The sequence below is a fragment of the Equus quagga genome, chromosome 19 (assembly GCF_021613505.1).
Source record: "Equus quagga isolate Etosha38 chromosome 19, UCLA_HA_Equagga_1.0, whole genome shotgun sequence".
NCBI classification, from domain to species: domain Eukaryota; kingdom Metazoa; phylum Chordata; class Mammalia; order Perissodactyla; family Equidae; genus Equus; species Equus quagga.
The window spans coordinates 3699184-3720965 of NC_060285.1; the positions used below are offsets into that span (position 1 = coordinate 3699184).

At 48.3% G+C, this 21782-nt stretch overlaps 1 protein-coding gene across 1 annotated transcript in view; it reads left to right on the forward strand.

Annotated features, from left to right (window-relative positions):
- The window catches only part of CERK (ceramide kinase), a gene marked incomplete at its 5' end in the record, with an annotated part of 67770 nt that overhangs the window by 23593 nt on the left and 22395 nt on the right, over window positions 1-21782 (forward strand). The window contains 4 exons of the mRNA XM_046646298.1: window positions 11162-11275; window positions 11633-11755; window positions 15902-16027; window positions 17373-17436. Coding sequence (XP_046502254.1) covers window positions 11162-11275; window positions 11633-11755; window positions 15902-16027; window positions 17373-17436 — 427 coding nt within the window. The remainder of the gene's footprint in view (window positions 1-11161; window positions 11276-11632; window positions 11756-15901; window positions 16028-17372; window positions 17437-21782) is intronic.

The following is a 21782-nucleotide window of genomic DNA, read 5'->3' on the forward strand; positions in this document are numbered from 1 at the left end:
GGAAAGCAGAGAGGTGGCAGGCGGCGAGCTCGGGGACAGACTGACTCTCAGGGGAATTTGTCGTCTGTGTGGTGGTTCTGGATTCCTGTGGCCGTGTGGACATAAGCTCTTTTTCTGTCTTCACTTTCGTGGGCGCACCCTCAGCTGTGATAGCTCAGGAGTTCCTTCAGCGAGCGTTTGATGAGCGCTGCAGTACCGGGAAACATCATGCCTGTAAATCACAGGGGGAATTAGGACGGGTGCCGCTGACTCGGATCTCTTGGGCCCCTTCCTCTGGGGTGGCCTTTATTGTTCAGGCGCTCGCGAGGGGACGCGTGCAGAGGGTCAGGTGCTGTGCTTTTCTCTTTGCCTTCGCCATCCTCCAACTTCCGTGTGGATGTAGGTCTCAGACTCACAACACAACACAGCAGACCGCTCCATCGGGCACGGTGGGGCAGTGGCTACCCCCGTGCGGCCCCGTCTACTCTCTCTCAAACGGGGCTGCCATTTGTGGAGGTCACGTGGCAGCAGAGCTGTGCCCTTTTTTTTTTTGAGGAAGATTAGCCCTGAGCTAACTACTGCCAATTCTCCTCTTTTTGCTGAGGAAGACTGGCCCTGAGCTGACATCCATGCCCATCTTCCTCTACTTTATGTGTGGGATGCCTACTACAGCATGGCATGCCACGTGGTGCCATGTCCGCACCCGGGATCCAAGCCGGCGAACTCTGGGCCACTGAGAAGCAGAATGTGCGCACTTAACCGCTGTGCCACTGGGCAGACCCCCAGAGCTGTGCCCTTGATGGTGAACTTGTTTTGTGCTCTGGTCTCGATTCAGGCCTCCTGCAAGTCTGCGGGGACCCTGCTGCCACCACCCTGCCCCTGCCCCCAGTTATGCACATGTGTGTGTGTGTGTGCACGCGAGCTTACACAAGTGTGCTGCCCCTGTGACACACAGGAAGTCGCTCTCCTGTTGGAAGTGAGGCTGCTGGGTGCATGTTTAGTCTAGAAACTTGTAACGGCAAAGCCGATTGACAGCTGGTGGTTTCTCATCGGCATCAAGATGGTGAAGTTGGTTGAGTTTTACTGGGTCGTGACGGGCGCTGAAAAACAGAACAGGACTGAAGAGGAGCTGATGGAAGATAGAGTCCTCTCAGCTCCCCTGGGCCAGCGTTCCCCGGGTCGCTACGGGTCAGCAGTGGTGCAGCCTCTCGCGCTGGCATCACCAGTGATTTTTCTGGAATGTGGCAGCTGTCTGGTCATCCCCTTTATTGGACAGTAGCTGCCTGTCAACACGCGTCACGGTGGTTGTGAGGGGAGCCCAGGAGCACTGTCTTTTGTCAGCAAAAGCACTGAAACCTTCAGCGGAGATTTGCTTACAAAATTTCAGTCCATTTTTGGAAAGAACTTTATTGTATGAGAACATTTGTTTGCGTTTTTAACAATCGTAATATTTGAACCAGTACCAGTGGCCCTTCAGATGGACTCTTTGATTATTAGAAGAGAAATTAATAAGTAGCTGAAATACACGGGGGCATGTTCACGTTTGGCGGAAGGATCTGGAAGTGAGAGTAGAGGTTGGGGGGTGACCTCAGGCCCTGGGTCTGGCTCATCTGAGCTGCATTCTGAGAAGCAATGAAGATTGCTTAAAATATGGCTTTATAAGATGTGCAGAAGCACACAGTGACCCACTCTGAATCGTTATTTATAAGGATATTGTTGTAAATGAAACTACAATCCTTCAAAATCAAAGATATTCAAACACAGTTTGCTATACTTGGCTGCTTAATTATTGTTTATTTAAAAAAAAAAGGTCTTTTTCTTTGCCCCTTCTGAGTGGTTTTGTGGTTGTTAACGTGCACACACTTTGCTGCCTGTCCCGGGCGCCAGGCACAGGCGGGCAGGGCCAGTGGGCACATGAGGACGTGCCCCGCTCGCTCCGCCAGCTGCATGTGAGTTTGGTGGGCTCCCTTTAACCTCTGAACACTGAAGGGGAAATTTTTTGATAGATTCACCAAAAGCTAGTCCTGGGCCTGCTGTTGACCGTGGCTTGGACGAGTTCTCTGCCTTCTGAGCTGCAGAGGAGAGAGGGTCTGAGGATCTTGGGTGAGGCCCTCTGTAAAGCGAGGGCCACAGTCTTTGCCTTTCGGGTGCTATGACGATTGTCGAGCTGACACAGTCAGCACAAAGTTGCGCTCACGGATGGCCCTTATGACGATGATGACAACGATGCCTCCTGGGGTAAAGCTGGTGTATGGTTGTGAAAACAGCGTGACAGGACAGACACCAGGGCTGGAGCGGGGTTGGCCAGGCCCCCTGTGTGAGGTGACGGATGGGGACACACGCGCAGCTCTGAACAGAACAGGCAAGGCCATCCTGGGGGAGCTGTGACCTAGTACGCGGGCAGAAAAGCCGCTGCGTGAGTACCTTCACGTGTACATGTGTACATGCGTGCAAGCATACACACCTACACGTGTCCATGTGTACATGCGTGCGGTAATCACAGATGGGGAGGTGCTGCTGGGGGGCAGCCCAGAGGCCTCGATGAGGAGATGGTGTTTAAGCTGAGAAGCAGAAAACCCTGGGTGAGGCAGGTGGCCATGTGTGTGCGTGTGTGTATATCTGGTGTGTATCTGGCATGATGTGTGTGTGTGTGTGTATCGGGGTGCGTGTGTGCACGTATCTAGTGTGTAGACCGTTTCTGGAAGAGGGAGCACAAGGAGGGAGCCGGTGTGTCCTGACTGAGGACAGAGGTGTTGTCCATGTGAGTTTGTGATTAGAACATAGTTACTTTACTTCCTGAGCAGGTTATTTGTGCGTTACACAATCCAGGACAACCCTCTAAATTCATGCCATGCTACTCTGGAATTGGTAATGTGTCAGAGAAGTGGTATAATTTATTTTCAATGAACAAAAATGATCAAAATGAATCTTGATCATTGGTTTATAAGATGTTTAATAGTGTACTATAAAAGTATCAAATAAGTATGCAAAATTTAGGGGATTTATTTCTAATTTGGTTGAAAATTTCCCTCTTCTCCTCTATTTATCTTCTTGAATTTGCTCAGTTTTTACAATATTGCAAAAGTTGATGCTACTTAAAATTTTAATACTAAAGTTTAAAAATACTATCCTAAACTATACTTTAATCACACATATCCTAAACTTTAACATGGTACCAGTATGCAATTTAACGTACATTTATGGGAGAAATAAAAAGGAAGAAACACTTCTAGCAAAAATTGTTTTTTAATCACATTGTTGTGTGTTTTTATCACATTGTTGTGTGTCTTTATCACATTGTTGTGTCTTTATCACTTTGGTGTGTGTCTTTACCACATTGTGGTGTGTTTTTATCATGTTGTGTCTTGTCACTTTGGTGTGTGTCTTTATCACATTGTTGTGTTTTTATCACATTGTTGTGTGTTTTTAATCACACATTATTGTGTGTCTTTATCACAGTGTTGCTGTTCTCCTTCAGGTCATGCTTTCTCCTGTGTCTCCTCAGACTCGAGCGGCCTCTGGGTTCTCCTCACCCCAGATACTGTCAAGGCTCTTCTAGGTTTAATGATCCGTTAGCCATGTTACCCCATTTTACTCTTTGAACTCAAATGGTTCCTTCTGTACTTTGACTTTTTTCTTTTTAAATACTCACTTTTGTTATGGAAGCAACACTTACCGTTCCATGGAAGGACAGTCTTGTCATTATTAAATAGGATCTCTTTAGTTCTTTTTTTACGGCCAACTTTGCTTGAACATCTGTTTCTCAAAATTTGTAATATCAATAGAGGGTAATAAAACAATTTGTATCTGTTGGATTCCAAATCGAGTCTTTTCAAGACCAGAAGTAACTGAAGCCATGTTAGAATGAGGGAAGAGAACCCCCAAATGGATGTTTCCGCTGGTCCCTGTGGTGTGCACGTGGACGCAGGGTTGGCTGCCCCCCTGAGCCCTGGGAAGGGTGCGTGGAACACTGTCTGTGCCCTGGCGTGGTGAGACTTCCCCACTGAGATGCTGAAGAGGATCGAGTCAGTGTGTGATTGCTCGGCCCGGGAAGGAGGGCCTTCCAAAAACCAGCAGTTGCTGCTCCGCGCACCGGGCTCAGGAGGCCCCAGGATGCACTTGAGAAATAGATGTACAGTGCAAGCGCAGCAGGCCTGCGGACAGCACTCCCTTTGTTGAGAACTGTCTTGTCCGGTGACTTACACATGGTGCAGAGGTGTGGCAACGAATCCTTGGGAAGTGATCAGCTTGAGAAGATAGGAAAACGTTTTCCTGGACGCTATGTCAGAGCCTCCTGACAGGGGATCGGTTTTCTTGATGGTTTCTGGAACATTCTGTCACAGCTGGCACACGAGGTGTAAGGTGAGCCAAGGCAAGGAGGCCTGGGGGAGCTTTAGAGGGTTAGGGGGTCAGAGCTGGGCCGGTGGGACTGGGCGGTCCAGCCAAAGCTACAGTATGGCCCACAAAACAAGTTGTGTGTCCCCGTGACAGCCCAGGGTCCCCCAGGGGTGGGGGAAGGTGGGCAGTGAGAGCCAGAGGCCAGAGACATGAGCAAGAGGGGCCTGCTCTGCGGCAGCCGGCTGTGGGAGGGCGTTCCACCGGCGCAGAGCATCCCCGAGCATCCCCCCAGCTCCACACGCACACATGCACACAGAGCCTCCCGCAGCTACACACACACCCACTCTGCCAGCTACACACACCCACACACACACAGCCTCCCCCAACTACACACACATGCACACACAGCCACCCGCAGCTATACACACACCCACTCACACAGCCTCCGCCAGCTACACACACCCACACACACAGCCTCCCCCAGCTGCACACACAGAGCCTCCTGCAGCTACACACACGCAGCCAGTGCCAGCAGAGAATTCCCTGCGTGGCTGGGGTCGCAGGAAGAGAGGGCAGGGAAGTCTGTTTGGGAAAGGGGAGGGTGTCAGGTGGCCCTTAGGACACTTGGTGCCTTCCGTTGTTCTCGCTCACCTCATTAGGCCACCTCGTGATGGCACTGCATTCAAACCCACAGACCCTGTGCGGAGGCTGCGTGGGCCCTGCCAGCTGTGGGACTGCCCCTTAATGGGGGAGTGCCCGCCTGAGCCCCGGCCACCAGCTCTGGAGTCTCCAGAACCCTGCTGAGGAGTCCTCCTGGGTTCGGCTGGGCCTCAGGTGGCGTCTGCACCTGGGCGATCTCACCCAAGCGAAGAGAGATGGGGGGAGCCAAGTCCCCTCCCTGGGTGGTCCCCCTCAGGGTGGCGGTGGGGACCCCGGGAGCATGGACGGGAAGGACGGGCACGTGGTCAGGGACGCCGGCGTCAGCCAGATGTGTCATTGGGTAGTTTTGCAGGGTTTGTTTCTGCGCTGTCACAGGGGTGACTGTTACCCGGGTGGACCCCCCTTCCCCTCTCAGGAATGTTCCAGCATCACCAACACAAAGGTCGTTTCTGTTTGGTAGTTTAGTGTAGGGAGAGGCGTGTAAGTGGTGCCCGTAAGTGGCCGTGTTCCCACGAGGCCGCGTCCTGACTGGGCTGCACTGTTGGTGGCAGGTCTTCACGTTCTGTTGTCTGCACTGATGCTTGTTTATTATTCCAACATTGTTTTCGAATATTTGCTTTATTTGGGCAGCCTTAGGCGCTGGGATTAGAATTCACTAAAGTCTGGGCAGCGGCCCCTACAGTGTCCTGAGTGCGGGGGGAACCCCTCCCCGCCCCCGCCATCCCTGGTCTTGCAGGGAAGGTGGGTGGGGTAGAAGGGTCATAGCAGCCATGCCTGCAGCCTGGGGTGTTGAATTAACCTGCACAGTGGGCAGCAGGGGGTCCGAACACAGTCCCGAGGCTGCGGGGGAAGCCTCGGAAAGATCCAGGCAGAGCAATGCCGCGTTCACATTTGCATCTTCGAGGCCTCAGTGGGCTGCGCATCGGGGTGAACGGGGCGAGGCTGGAAGCCAGCTGGGAGCAGGTACACAGTCAGACGGGGCTCCTGTGTTGCTGGGCAAGGGAACGCATGGACAGAGCACTCTTCACCAGGCCAAGGGGTGCAGGAGGGGAGGAAGTTTCTAGAAGGGAGCGGAGGAGTAGAAAAGACAGGTTTAGATTTAGCAGGTGGGGCACGAGACACTCGTGGGTCATACACGTGGCTCCTCGGGCGCAGTCCTGGGGGTCTGTGATGAGGATGGCGCTCAGGGTAAGATGACAGAGGGCCCTGCCTTTCCCTGTGCCCCTGAGACTGGCCCCAGTTTCTTTCATGTTTTCTGCTTGGAGAAGCGGTTGGTTGGTGAGCGCGTCGTCCCCAGGGTGGTGGTTCTCGGTCGGGCGATGCTGCCCCCGGGAGACTTTGGCCAGTGACTGGCAGTGTCGGGGTGCCGCTGCGTTCGTGCTGCAGCCCAGGGATGCTGCTCAGCATCCTGCACTGCCGGTGGTGCCGGGGTGAGGAGCGCTGGTCTAGGGACGCACCCAGGGCGTTTTGTGGTTTCAGGATTGTTCTGTGCCTCGGGTACCCGTCTGTTCCAGAAGAATATTTCACTCAGGAGTTTGCTTAAAAGAGGGTGTCAGGTTGTCACTTTCTAAAGAAAAAGGTAACACCCATGAGCCTCGGCCTCTGCTCCCTCCATGGACAGGGTCACAGTCAGCCCAGGAGACACTGTGGTCATGAGTAAGATCCTGAGGGCGATTCCCCCCATGGCAGTGGGTGACTGGTGAGCGCGGAGTCAGCAGGGGAGGCGCCTGCTGCGTGGCGGGTATTGGCCTGACTCAGGCGGGGCTGCTGCCCCATAAGGGGACATTCTCCATCCTTGGGCCAGCACATGCCCTGGGCCCCTCGTCTCGGTGTGTTGCTGGTATTGACTTGGCCACCGGCCGGGGTGGGTCTGCTCTGGAAGTGACCTACCTTCCAGGCAGCTGCGGTGAGCTCTCCTCTCACTGCATGCTCTTTCACAGAAGATCTTTTCTTTTCTTACCTAACCTCACGTGCGGTGCAAGGTTATGCACAATGCAAGCAAACGTTTGAGAAATGCTAATATCATGTAGAAAATGAAAGGGCCCCCAAATTCCCACCAACAACTCTTTGCAACATTTCTCTGCACGTTTACTAATGTGTTGCTGTTCCTGGTCACGTATCAGCGTGTTCACACCACACACGCCGCTGTGCTTGGACGCCCCTCCCGGCCAGCACGGGCAGGTTGGCCAGTGTAGGGGATGTCGTTTTACTCTTGGAGGACCATCGGTGGCCCCCACCATCGCCCCTGAACTGAGCTCGGGGGAGAGGGGGCGCTCACTGACTGACGGAAGCCGGGTCGGGTCACTGTCCATTTTCTTAGATTCCTGGTGGAGTTCTTTGCCTCCTAACTCGAAGGGAGAGTCTTGAAGACCAGGGCGTTATGCTCCCGAGGTGCGAATACGAACGAGCTGGACAATCGGTGAGGGGTGCCCGGTGGAGGCATTTGCTCTGCAGAGCAGTGCAGCGGCGGGTGTCAGCTGTGGGCCTCGACTTAACACGGGAGGGGCAGGGTCTCAGGGGGACACAGCCCCCACCTCTGTCTCGACCCTTTGGCGAGAAAGGAGCCACTCTGTGTGAATACCTGTTTCGTGCTTGAACCCTTCTCACCTGTTATCTTAGCTTTCCAAAATCCTTATTGGCTTGAGACTGTCATCCCCATCTACAGTCATGAAGTTCCGGCTCGGCAGCAGCCCAGTAAAGTGGCGGTAACGGATGGAGGCAGGAGCGGACCCGTCCTCTCCTCCGGGCCCATCATTCATCGAGTCCTGCTCGTTGAGCATGTTTGTTTTTCCTCTCACCCAAGGAGCAGATAAGGCTTTGGGCAGGCCACACATAGCAGAGCATAGGTGGGTTCATCACTCTTTGCCGTGTGTTCCTTGTCCTACCCCACACGTGTTCGCTTGTTCAGGAGCAGGCGAGTCAGATCAGGTCTCTCCTTCTGAGCTCCATCTCTCCCGAGCGAGGGCTCCACCAGCTCCGTAGTCGCAGGCTCTCCGTGAGGCCTCCCTCCCTTCCTCCCATTTCCTCGCCTCCTGCTTCTGTCCTGGGCCGCTCTGCTCAGACCCTGAGCCCTTCCCGCACCTCCCAGCCTGCGCTCCGCATCCCTCCTCTGCGCTGCGACTCTGACGTCAGTACCAGTTACTCCTTCTGTCCTCATCTCCCCGAGCGGAGTCTCTGCCGGGAACAGTGTGGGGTGCCAGCTGGGTGTCTGAGAAGCACTGGACAGTGAGTGAGCAGAGACCGTGTGTGTCTCCCAGACGTGGTCCTGCCATTGCTGCGTGAGACGTAACAGGCTCATGGCACAGCTCACAGGACCGCGTGGGGACCGCAAAACTTCGCGCTGTCAGCCACTGGTACAGCATGGCACATGGCGGCATTGACATCTCTCACTTCCTTCTTCGGTTCTTCGAGTCTGTCAAACTGAATTAGCAAGACTAGGATTTACTAATTTGTAGGCTCTTTTCAGTGGGTTGTCCTCGGAGTCATTCGTCACTTTTAGTAATTTAATGGCATAGCATATGACTCTTGTCTTTGTCTATGTACAGTTTCTTAAACCAGTCAATTGTTTGTTTGAATACTGAGAAACTTGGGGCTGGCCCCGGGGCCGAGTGGTTAAGTTCGCGCTCTCCACTGCAGGCGGCCCAGTGTTTCGTCAGTTCGATCCTGGGTGCGGACATGGCACTGCTCATCAAACCACGCTGAGGCAGTGTCCCACATGCCACAACTAGAAGGACCCACAATGAAAAACATACAACTATGTACTGGGGGGCTTTGGGGAGAAAAAGGAAAAATAAATAAATAAATAAAATCTTTGAATATTGAGAAACTTATATTACTCCTAACTATTGTACCCACTTAGGCCTATTATAATTTCCCATCAACTGTTTCTCATCAGACAACCATAGCTGAGATGATCACCCAGGGGTGCTGGAGAGCCTGACGTTTATTCTCAGTGGTCTAGGATCCTGGTGCAAGCTGTTTTATCAGGAAGTGGCCGATCCCTGGCTCAGTCCGTCAGTATTATTAAAGCCCCGCCATGAGTCTGGCCATGTGCCCGAGGCTGAGATGGGCCTGCATTAGCTCAGGTCTTGTAGGAGAAGAGGAAGCAGAGGTCAGGTGCGGTGAAGGGCTTTGCATGCAAGGATGACATCGATGCCAGATTCGGGGGCTCTAAGGAGGGTGAGGGAGCACCTCAGGAATGAGGAGGACGTTAGGAAGGCAGCTCTGAGAGGTGGCGACGGCTAAGTCCGAGAGCCAGGGAGCCCGTTGGTGTGCCTGTGTCCAGGATGCCCCGCTGGTCCCTCGTGGCTGTCCTGTGTGTCCACTGACCACAGAGGGGGAAGGGAGGAGATGGCAGGGTGCAGCCTGCAGCCTGCAGCTTTGGGCGCTAAGGGAGGGGAGGATAAGAGCCCAGAAGACAGGATGCCCAGGAGGGAGGGCCTGGTGGGGAGGGCTTGGCTGAGCGAGGGTCTGCCCCGCCTCACCGCTCCCGGTGAGGAGTGCCTGCGGGTGAGGCCCTGCGCAGCCCCTCCCCACACACCTGACACCCTATGCCCATGACCCATGAGCAGGGCTCTCGGGTGCCGAGACACTGCCTGAGACCACGCTGCCCCTGAGGCTGGCTTCTGACTCCTTTGCAAGAGCACCTGTTCCTCCTCCTCCTGGACACGTCGGCCGCGCTGGGAGGGCCCCGCCCTCAGCCTCTCCAGGCTTCAGAAGTGGTCAAAGCCCGTCCAGACACTGCCTTCCCAGGGTCTTATAACTTGATTTCCATAGGCAGCAACTTCCAAAATGATGCAAAGTTACTACAAGTGTTATGGCAATATTCTTTTTCATTTTGCTGTTACAAAAATATAGTACTTTAGCTGTATTGCAGGTTTTATAGCCAACCTAGGACCTAACCACAAATTACAATGTTCTCGTGTGTAAAAATAGATGGTAAATCCCTGAGAGCAGTTCACGAATGGGCTTTGGAACACAGCCTGTTCAGACGGGGCTCCTGGTCTTCCGTCTTCTCTGCTTCCCGATTCCTCGGCTTTCCTTGGTGAGTCCTTCAGGACCACGGTTTGAGTTACGAGCCGTCATCTCACGGCTCCCATGGCTGTGTTTGTGTCCAGCTGTACCTGGAGGCATCACCTGGAGGCGTCTGCAGGCCTGTAATTACACCTGTCCCCCAAACATGCCGTGGGCAGCCCCTCCTGGCTTTCCCATAATAGAGAATGTCCAGTGCTGCCATCCCCTTGGTCCATGCACGTCTCCCCTTTCTCCTGAATCCGATTGGACCCACCTAGGCCTTTGCAGAGCCCCCTGCCCACCCCCGACTCCAGCCTGAGTATGGCCTTGACTCACGTGCACACTCAGTGGTCAGTGCTGGTTGTCCCCGGTTCTAGTTATGTGCGTCTTTCCCACTTGGATTTCCGAGCCAGGCTGAAGGCAGACGCTGTATCTTGAACGTCCTTCCCCGTATTTAGCACAGCATCTGCCCCAGAAAAGTCAGCACGTGCTGCTCAAATGGCTGAGCAAATCGTTTGCCAAGTTGCACCTGACAGGGGCGGCCCCGTGGCCGAGTGGTTAAGTTCTTGCACTCCACTTTGTGTCCCGGGTTTGCTGGTTCAGATCCTGGGCGCCGACCTGCACACTGGTAGCTCATCAAGCCATGCTAGAATGACAACTAGGATATACAACGATGGACTGGGGCTTTGGGGAGAAAAACAAAAAGAGGAAGATTGGCGACATGCGTGGGCTCAGGGCCACTCTCCCCTCACCGGAAAAAAAAAGTCGCACCCTATATTTGGTGCCTCTGTGGGATAAAACACCCCATCTTCTGATAACATTGAGTTTCCCAAATTTATTTAGCTCTGTATTTAAAAGTTACAAATAACTTTCCTTTGACTTTTGGATTTCTAGTGAGAATTTTTTTTTTAACTTTTTGTTAAGATTATGATAGTTTACAACCTTGTGAAATGTCAGTTGTACATTATTGTCAGTCGTGTTGTAGGTGCACCACTTCACCCTTTGTGCCCTCCCCCACCCCCCCTTTCCCTTGGTAACCACCAATCAGTTCTCTTTGTCTATTCTAGTGAGAATTTTAAAGCAGGATGTCCTCCGCCTTTTGGAGTTGGCCTTCTTGTATTCATGTGAATTCGAATGAGTCCCTTTGACATGAGGACGTGGTGTCTTTCAGATGCCTGCTCCGTGCCTGTTTCTGAAATCATCACTGTGGAAGAGCAGGATGTCCATGGGAAGCGCTCCGCCAGCGGGAAATGGCAGAAGATGGAGAGGCTTTACGCTTTCACAGGTGACGCGGCCCGACTGACTCCCCCAGGTCTTCGGGATCTCAGGCAGAGCACCTGAGAGGGAACCTTTCTGTGACTTGCTTAACAAGCTCAGTGTCTGCCTGGTTTATCTTTATAGAAACTGCCTTATGTCATTTTTTCCAAGATCTACTTTTAATTAATGTTTTGGTTTTGATCGTCTTTTTTCTTATTTCTTTTACCTGGGTTAAAAGACCAGAATAGGATCTTTTTTCTAATATACCTTGAAAGTTTCTAACTAATCAGAGGAAGAGAGAACACTGGGACATTGCAGTGACGAGCCCGGGGTGGTGTCCGTAGGGCCGCGGGCTCCGAGCTGACAGTGCTCTCCTTTCCCGCAGTGCACTACGTGCAGAGAGCCCGCCAGCACCGCTGGAAGTGGGCGAAGGTGACCTTCTGCTGTGCTGACGAGCAGCTGTGCCATCTGTGGCTGCAGACGCTCCGGGAGCTGCTGGAGAACCTGAGTACGTGAATGTTTTTGTTTGAAGAAAGACACAGCCGCAGCGTGACGCGTGCCGCTGTCTCCTCCTTTTGCACAGCTTCCCGTCCCAGGTGCCATGTGGTCAGCCACGTGGCTTGTCGGAATTCACTGGTGAGAGGCCAGCATGGTGTGGCGCCCAGAGCGTGGCCTCCGCCCTCCCTGACCAGCTGCCAGAGCCGGGCCAGCCCCTGGGCCTTGCTATTGCAGCCACTCTGTAATTTTAACTCCTAACCCTGTTGTCTGTTTTAATGTTTAATTGAAATACAGCATAGATACAGAAAAGTGCCTGCATCCTGAGTGTGAGCTCGGGCGGTACCTGCACACTCAGCACACACTGTGACCAGCACCCTGATTAAGAAACAGAATCTCGCTGGCCCCCCAGACCCCCTGCAGTCCCGGCTCCCCTCGGGGGCACTCCTGTCTGACTTCTGAACAACCGGATTCGTTTTGTGCTTCCTCTCAGTCGGATCATGCAGCGTAAACTCGGCTCGCCGTTATGTTTGTGAAGTTTATCCATAGTGTGGTTGTTCGTTCTCTTGGCTGCACGGTATTTCTTCCCTGGTGTGAATGGACGACTATCTGTTCATCTGTTTTCCTCTTACGGTCATTTGGATAGTGTCCCAGTGTGGGCTGTTGGGAGTCGTGGCGTTCTGAACATTCTAGTACGTGTCTTGTGGTGAACACACGCTGGCATTTCTCTTGGGTGCACCCTGGGAATGGAATTGCTGGGTGGACGGTATGCGTATGTCCAACCTCGTGGACACCCCCACGCTGTCTTCAAAGTGGTAGTTCCAGGGGCACTCCCCAGCAGAATATCAGTTCTGGTTGTCCCACATTTTAACTACACCTTTAAGATTTTAGCCATTCTGGTGGGTGTCAGAGTCTTGCATTATGGCTTTAATTTGCATTTTCCTGATAGCTAATGAGTTGAGAAATACATTCCTAGGTTTATAGGCCATTTGGAAATCCTCTTTTGTGAGGTGTCTGTTCAAGTCTTTGTCCATTTTCCTGTTGGGTGTCTGTCTGTCTTAATGATATATACAAATTCTTTATATATTGTGGGCCCGAATCTGTTACTGGATTTCTGAGTCACACATCTCTTGTCCCACTGTGTGGCTTGTGTCTCACTCTCCTGTCATTCCCCTCTTTTGATGGACATTGTTAATTTTTAACGTGGTATGTTTTTCTTTTTTTTTAACTCTATGGCCAGGTTGTGTCCTATTTAGGACATCTTTGTCCCCCCCAAGGCCATGGGGATGTTTGCTCTCAAAGCTGTTCTGCCTTTCACATTTAGATCTGCACCCGTTTGCAACTGGCTTTGGTATGTGGTGTGAGGTGAGCCGTCAAGTTTCCTTTTCCTTAAATGTGGATATCCACTTGACCCCATGCTGTTTGTAGGAAAGACTGGCCTTTTCCCCACGGCACTGTGGTGCTGCCATTTTTTTAAAAATTTATTTACTGCTTGTGTCTGGAAATTTAATTGAATTTTGTATTTTACGTTGCACCCAATGACCTTGCTAAATTCACTTATTAATTTTAATAGTTTGATGATTCTTTTGTCAACTGTGAATAATGAGAGTTCCGTTTCTTCCATCTTAGTTCGTGTGCCTTTTATTTCTATTTCTTATGCTTTTGCCCTGTTTTGGACCTCCAGTTCGAGGGGATGGTCTTAGTCCTGAGCAGGAGGAAAGTTTTCAGCGTTTCACTGTCAAGAATGGTGTTTCTTGGGGCTGACCCCGTGGCCGAGTGGTTAAGTTCGCACGCTCCGCTGCAGGCGGCCCAGTGTTTCGTTGGTTCGAATCCTGGGCGCGGACATGACACTGCTCATCAAACCATGCTGAGGCAGCGTCCCACATGCCACAACTAGAAGGACCCACAACGAAGAATATACAGCTATGTACCGGGGGGCTTTGGGGAGAAAAAAGGAAAAAAAATAAAATCTTTAAAAAAAGAATGGTGTTTCTTAGGCTCTTAGTAGATGTTTAAAAACCAGATTAAGGAAGTTCCTTTCTAATTCTAGTTTTCTGAGAGTTTGGTTTTTTTAAATCATGAATGGGTATTGAATTCGATAAATGCTTTTTCTGAATCTCTTGGAATGATTGTATGATTTTCTTCTTTTTGAGTTACTATGGTGAAGAACATTGATTTCTCTTCGTATAAATGCAAGTCGTCGTATTGCTGGAATAAACCACACTTGGTCATCACGTGTCCCCTTTCTACGTATTTCTGGGTTTGACTTCCTGATATTCTGTTTGGGGTTTTCGTGCCCAGGCTTGGGAGAAGTAGCCCTGTGCGCCTCCTTTCTGAGAACATCCTTGTCTGGTTCTGCTGTCAAGCTTACGGTGCGGGCCACGTGCAGAGCTGAGAAGCGCTTCTGCCTTTTCTGTTCTGCGGCAGAGTTTGTCTAATGCTGGGGCTACTTTTTTCCTTAAATATTTGGAAGCATTAATTGGTGAAACCATTGGGCCTGGGCTTTCTCTGTGGAAAGGTTTTTATTAATGACTTCAGTTTCTTTATTAGATATCAGACTATTCAGATTTTCTGTTTCTTTCTGTTAGCTTTGGTAAATTGTATTTTTTGGAGAAATTTTATTTCATCCAAATTTATAAATTTATTGACAAATCCTTTCCCTTTCCTTGTAATATTTGTAGATTCTGAAACAATGTCCCCTTTCTCTTTCCTGATATCGCTAATTTGTGTTTTGTCCCTTTTTCTTTATCAGGAATTCATCAATTTTATGAATCATTTCAAAGAACCGACTTGGCTTTGTTGATTTTCTCTGTTGTATATGCATTTCCCCCAATATTTTGTGATGAAGATTTTCAAACATACAGGAAAATGGAAAGAATTGTACAGTAAACGTTCATATACCCACCCCCTAGATTCTAACATTTTTCTATATTTGCCTCGTCGATGTCTACCGACCCATCCACTGGTTAATCGGACTTTTTGCTGTGTTTCAAAGAGAGTGGCAGACATGGGGCACGTCACCTCTGAACCCTTCAGTGCGAGTCGTCACCTAGAGAGCAGGGTTTGTTGGCAGCCGTGAGGTAGAATTTACGTGCCTGTGGGACCCGAGCCCCTGGAAGGCTTGCTCCACCCGAGGTTTTCTCTGGTCCCCCCGTTAGTGCGGAGACACCCGCTGTCTGGTTGCTCTGTCGTTGTTGCGGAGCATTGGTCTTGCCGGCTCTCGATCTCTCTCCGTGGAGTCGGGTGACGGGCTCTTTCTCGGGAGGCTTCGATCGCTCAGCGTGGCGGCTCTGAGACCCACTCGTGGTGGTGGGTGCTTCAGCACTTTGCCCCTCTTTGTTGCCTGGTAATATTCTGAGGGACAGACAGACCGCGTTGTGCATGCAGTTGGCAGCTGATGGACATTTAGGGTGTTTCCACTTTTTGGCTACTGTGGCTAGTGCCGCTGTGAACATTTGTGTGCAGGATTCTGTGAGGACTTAGGTTTTCAATTTTCTTGGGTACATTTCTTCTTTTTACTTTTATTGAGTTGCTAGTTACATTTGTTTTTTTAAGTATCAAAATCTGCTTGAACTGACCCAGACAGAAATGTGGAAGTTGTTACAAGAAAATAGGGGTGACTCTGGAGACCCCGGTGTGGGAGGGAGCTGGGCCTCTGGAAGGGACTGGGCCCTGGGACTGGGAAGGCTGGCTGAGAGCTCGCTGTCTTTCCGTCTCTCTGTCCGTCTCCAGGTCACGCTGTCTCTGTGCCTCTCCATCTTTCTCTCCTAAGGCTCCATTCTGTACCTCTGTTGCATTCTTCTTATTCTCTGCAAACCCACTTCCTTCATATGAAGAATGAGGCTGCCGCCTTCCAGAATTTACATCTTAAAGGACTCTGCATCAGGAGAGTGTCCTCCCGTGAGCATTCTGAAACCCTGGGGCTCTCCTTCCATCCAGCAGACGCGCAGAGCACCTGCCCGTTCTGACAGGCTGTCACTTCTCTCTTTTCATGCATTAGGAAACTCTTTACTACTGTTCTTTAACTTAAAAATGCTTTTTATCAGATAACACTAAGTAGAATCCTGAAACCGTTGTGGTTTTTTTTGGTTAGTAACACATTCATTTTGATTGCCGTATTCACTGTGATTCACACATTGTTGTGGTTGTTGTTTTGTAGCGTCGAGACCAAAGCATTTACTGGTGTTCATCAATCCCTTTGGAGGGAAAGGACAAGGCAAGCGGATATACGAAAGAAAAGTGGCGCCATTGTTCGCGTTAGCCTCTGTCACCACTGAAGTCATTGGTAAGCTGTAAATCCTGTATTAAATATGTAGAAGTGAACTTGAGAACAATTCAAATGTAGTCACTAGAGAAGATTTTTATCCTCGAAGATTATTTTAAACAAAATAGAGTGGTTTTTTTTTTTCACCTGCCAGAATGAGAATACAAAATAAAGAATGTAGACCTTTCTAGCCAAGACTTAGCATATAAAGCACTTGAGAAAAATGCTAAGAAGATAAAAGGACAAAGATCATGGACAGGAAACTCTTGCAAGAAGAGAGACAAGCAATTCATAAGGCTTAGAGATAATTTCACCAATAAGTGACATTTTAAGAAACGATACGGCACCACGTTTGTGGCACAGTTTTCAGTGCAAGTTCTCGAAGCTGGAGGGTGCGAGGACGGCCTTCTCTGCCCTTCAGTGCTTTGAGGGTCTGCTGTAAACTTATGAAAGAGCCACCTGGCAGAGCAGGTCAAGAGCCTCAAAACTGAGGGATTTTGCCCAGTATTGCAGTTTCTGAACCTTCCCTAGAAAAACGACTGGATGCACACAGATGTCACTGCACATGTTATAATAGCTAACCATTGGAAATGACTTAAATGCCCCTCACAGGAAACGTGAAGATAGAATAGAGGTGAGTCTGAAAGAGTAGTATATAGCCCACCAAAGCGGTCTTTACATAGAATTCTTTTTTTTTGCTGAGGAAGATTCTCCCTGAGCTAACATCTGTTGCCAATCTTCCTCTTTTTTGTGAGCCACTACCACAGCATGGCCACTGACAGACGAGTGGTGCAGGTCTGTGCCCAGGAACCAAGCCCAGGCTGCTGAAGCAGAGCATCCCGAACTTAGCCACTAGGCCACCGACGCTGGCCCCAAAGAATTTTTAATGATAAAAAAGTGATTGTGATAAAATGTTGGGAAAACAAAGACACAAAATTGTGTGTACAGTAGGATTTCAAAACAGATTTTGTTTCTTACATTGAGTATACAGACTAGGGACTAACATTTTCTTTTTTTCTACATTTTGGTATATTCTAAAATTTTCAGAGTAACTTGGATAATAAGGAAAAAGTATAAAATAGGAGATGTAATCTCTTTCCGAAGTTATTATTTGTTGGCAATTAAGTGCCAAGACCGTGCTGTCTTACCCAGTGGCGTGTGACTGAGGGCAGTGCTCCGTTGAGCCGGCTCGCTCCCCTCCCCAGGAGGGGCTGTGGGACGGTCAAAGAAGGGATTTCTCTTAGGAAATCCTCCTGACGATTTCGTAGTCCTCATTTTAAAAGAATGGTTTATTTGCCTTTTATTTTAAATAGGAGTCACAGATTTGAATATAAACTATACGATGTAATGTTATTTTTTCCCGCAGTTACTGAGCGTGCTAACCATGCCAAGGACAGTCTATATGAGATCAATATAGATAAATATGATGGGTGAGTATAGGCCGCTTTCATCCTGAGTAATAAACGGTAAATTCTACCCAGGTTTTAAGATCTGTCTCAGTTGTCTTTGCTCCCTTTCCTTACATTTTTTTCCCAGTTGTAAAACTAGACGTGCTACTTACAGAAGATAGCAAAGGCAGGAAAGCGGAGAGTGAAATCCCTTCTCTGATGTGGGGACCTAACAGATTGGTGCTCTCCTCTTCCCTCTCCCACCTACTGACACCGACTGTTTTTCCAAATCATTTGAAAGTATGTTATAGACGTGATCACCTTTTGTCCCTAAATATTTCAGTGTCCATCTCCTAAAAACAGGGCCATTCTCTACAGAGCCAGAATACAGTTATCAAAACCAGGTAGTTAACACAGACGCAGTACTATTTTCTATTTGCTGCCCTTATTCAGATTCTGCCAGCTGTCCCATTATTTCTTTTTTTTTTTTGCATTTGTAGCTTTCTTTTTTTTTTTATTGAGTTATTGATAGGTTACAATCTTGTGAAATTTCAATTGTACATTAATGTTTGTCAGTCATGTTGTAGGTGCACCACTTCACCCTTTGTGCCCACCCCCCACCCCACCTTTCCCCTGGTATCCACTAGACTGTTCTTGGTCCATAGTTTTAAATTCCTCATATGAGTGGAGTCATACACAGATTATCTTTCTCTTGCTGGCTTATTTCACTTAACATAATTCTCTCAAGGTCCATCCATGTTATTGCAAATGGAATGATTTTGTTCTGTTTTGCAGCTGAGTAGTATTCCATTGTATATATGTACCACATCTTCTTTATCCATTCGTCTGTTGATGGACACTTAGGTTGCTTCCACGTCTTGGCTATTGTAAACAGTGCTGCAATAAACATTGGGGTGCACAGGACTTTTGGGATTGCTGACTTCAGGCTCTTTGGATAAATACCCAGTAGTGGGATGGCTGGATCATATGGTAGTTCTATTTTTAATTTTTTGAGGGATCTCCACACTGTTTTCCATAGTGGCTGCACCAGTTTGCATTCCTACCAGCAGTGTATGAGGGTTCCTTTTTCTCCGCAACCTCTCCAACATTTGTTGCTATTAGTTTTAGATATTTTTGTCATTCTAACGGGTGTAAGGTGATATCTTAGTGTAGTTTTGATTTGCATTTCCCTGATGATCAGCAATGATGAGCATCTTTTCATGTGCCTATTGGCCATCAGTATATCTTCTTTGGAGAAATGTCTGTTCATGTCTCCAGCCCATTTTTTGATTGGGTTGTTTGATGTTTTGTGATTGAGTTGTGAGAGTTCTTTATATATTAAGGATATTAAGCCTTTGTCAGATATATGACTTGCAAATATTTTTTCCCAGTTAGTGGGTTGTTTTTTTGTTTCAATCCTGTTTTCATTTGCCTTGAAGAAGCTCTTTAATCTGATGAAGTCCCATTTGTTTATTCTTTCTATTGTTTCCCTTCTCTGAGAAGGCATGGTGTCCGAAAAGATCCTTTTAATACTGATGTCAAAGAGTGTACTGCCTACGTTTTCTTCCAGAAGCCTTATGGTTTCAGGTCTCACCTTTAGGTCTTTAATCCATTTTGAGTTTATTTTGGTGAATGGTGAAAAAGAATGGTCAATTTTCATTCTTTTACATGTGGCTTTCCAGTTTTCCCAGCACCATTTGTTGAAAAGACTTTCTTTTCTCCATTGGATGCCCTCAGCTCCTTTGTCAAAGATAAGCTGTCCATAGATGTGTGGTTTTATTTCTGGGCTTTCAATTTTGTTCCATTGATCTGTGCACCTGTTTTTGTACCAGTACCATGCTGTTTTGATTACTGTAGCTTTGTAGTATGTTTTGAAGTCAGGGATTGTGATGCCTCCCGTTTTGTTCTTTTTTCTCAGGATTGCTTTAGCAATTCGGGGTCTTTTGTTGCCCCATATGAATTTTAGGATTCTTTGTTCTAATTCTGTAAAGAATGTCATTGGGATTCTGATTGGGATGGCGTTGAATCTGTATATTGCTTTAGGTAGAATAGACATTTTAACTATGTTTATTCTTCCAATCCATGTACATGGAATGTCTTTCCATCTCCTTATGTCATCATCCAATTCTCTCAGAAAGGCCTTGTAATTTTCATTATATAAGTCCTTCACTTCCTTAGTTAAATTTACCCCAAGGTATTTTATTCTTTTTGTTGCGATTGTGAATGGTATCGTATTCTTGAGTTCTTTTTCTGTTGGTTCTTTACTGGAGTATAGAAATGCTACTGATTTATGCAAATTGATTTTATACCCTGCAACTTTGCTGTAGTTGTTGATTACTTCTAACAGTTTTCCAATGGATTCTTTGGGGTTTTCTATATATAAGATCATGTCGTCTGCAAACAGCGAGAGTTTCACTTCTTCCTTCCCTATTTGGATTCCTTTTATTCCTTTTTCTTGCCTGATTGCTCTGGCCAGGACCTCCAGTACTATGTTAAATAAGAGTGGTGATAGAGGGCATCCTTGTCTCGTTCCTGTTTTCAGGGGGATGGCGTTCAGTTTTTGCCCATTGAGTATGATGTTGGCTATGGGTTTGTCGTATATGGCCTTTATTATGTTGAGGTAGTTTCCTTCTATGCCCATTTTGTTCAGAGTTTTTATCATAAATGGCTGTTGGATCTTGTCAAATGCTTTCTCTGCATCTATTGAGATGATCATGTGGTTTTTATTCCTCAGTTTGTTGATGTGGTGTATCACGTTGATTGATTTGCGGATGTTGAACCATCCCTGTGTCCCTGGTATGAATCCCACCTGACCCTGATGTATGATTCTTTTGATGAATTGCTGAATTCTGGTTGCCAAAATTTTGTTTAGAATTTTTGCATCTATGTTCATCAGTGATATTGGCCTGTAGTTCTCTTTTTTCGTGGTGTCCTTGTCAGGTTTTGGTATCAGCGTGATGTTGGCCTCATAGAATGTATTAGGAAATGTTCCATCTTCCCTAATTTTTTGGAATAGCTTGAAAAGGATAGGTATTAAATCCTCTCTGAAAGTTTGGTAGAATTCCCCAGGAAAGCCATCTGGTCCTGGGGTTTTATTCTTTGGGATGCTTTTGATTGCTGTTTCAATCTCTTTCCTTGTGATTGGGCTGTTCAAATTGTCTGCCTCTTCTTGAGTGAGCTTTGGGAAATGGTAGGAGTCCAAGAATTTATCCATTTCCTCTAGGTTATCCATTCTGTTGGCATATAGTTTTTTGTAGTATTCTCTTATAATCTGTTGTATTTCTGCAGAGTCTGTTGTTATTTCTCCTCGCTCATTTCTGATTTTGTTTATTTGAGCTTTCTCCCTTTTTTTCTTTGTAAGTCTGGCTAGTGGTTTGTCAATTTTATTTATCTTCTCAAAAAACCGGCTCTTTGTCTCATTGATCCTTTCTACTGCCTTTTTCGTTTCAATAGTATTTATTTCTGCTCTGATTTTTATTATTTCTCTCCTTCTGCTGACTTTGGGCTTCATTTGTTCTTTTTTCTCTGGTTCAGTTAGGTGTGCTTTAAGGTTGCTTATTTGGGATTTTTCTTGTTTGTTAAGATGTGCCTGTATTGCGATGAATTTTCCTCTTAATACAGCTTTTGCTGTATCCCATATGAGTTGGTATGACATGCTATCATTTTCATTTGTTTCCAGGTATTTTTTTATTTCTTCTTTAATTTCTTCAATGATCCATTGCTTGTTCAGTAGTGTGTTGTTTAGTCTCCACATCTTTGTGCCTTTCTCAGCTTTTTTCTTGTAATTAATTTCTAGCCTTATAGCACTATGATCTGAGAAGATGCTTGTTATTATTTGTCCCATTATTTCTTTCATGCCAAAGAAAATCCTGGATCATGCACTGCCTTCCATCCCATTGTCATGCTCTCTAGTCTCCCGTAACCCTCTTGGTGTGGCTGTGTTTTGAGAGTCCCGGCCAGTGATCCTGTAGCATGTCCCTCGGTTTGGGTCTGCCTGATATTTCCTCTGGGTCAGAACCTGGTTGTGCGTTTCTGGCTGTGACACCATGGAAGGATGCTGTGCGCTTCCCGGTTACCGCATCAGGAGGCGTGGCAGGCGGCCTTCTCGTGTGCTCTCATGCTTGTGTTGTGTGTGTCCCTGCTGGCGTGTTGCTCCTGGAGAGCCAGCCTCTGCCTGTGCACACTCATCCCCCAGCACCGGAGTGAATGAGCGGACGGGACCTGGGGAAAGGCGGCTGAGCCTGTAGGTGGTGAGGATCGCGGAAAGCTCACAGACAGAGGCGCTAGAGGACCAGGCTTGCATTTTGGAAGGATACTTTTGAAAGCCAGTGGCAAGTAGCCACGAGGGGGGATTGGACCCAGGGAGGCCGCAGGGTGTTATGGGTGGT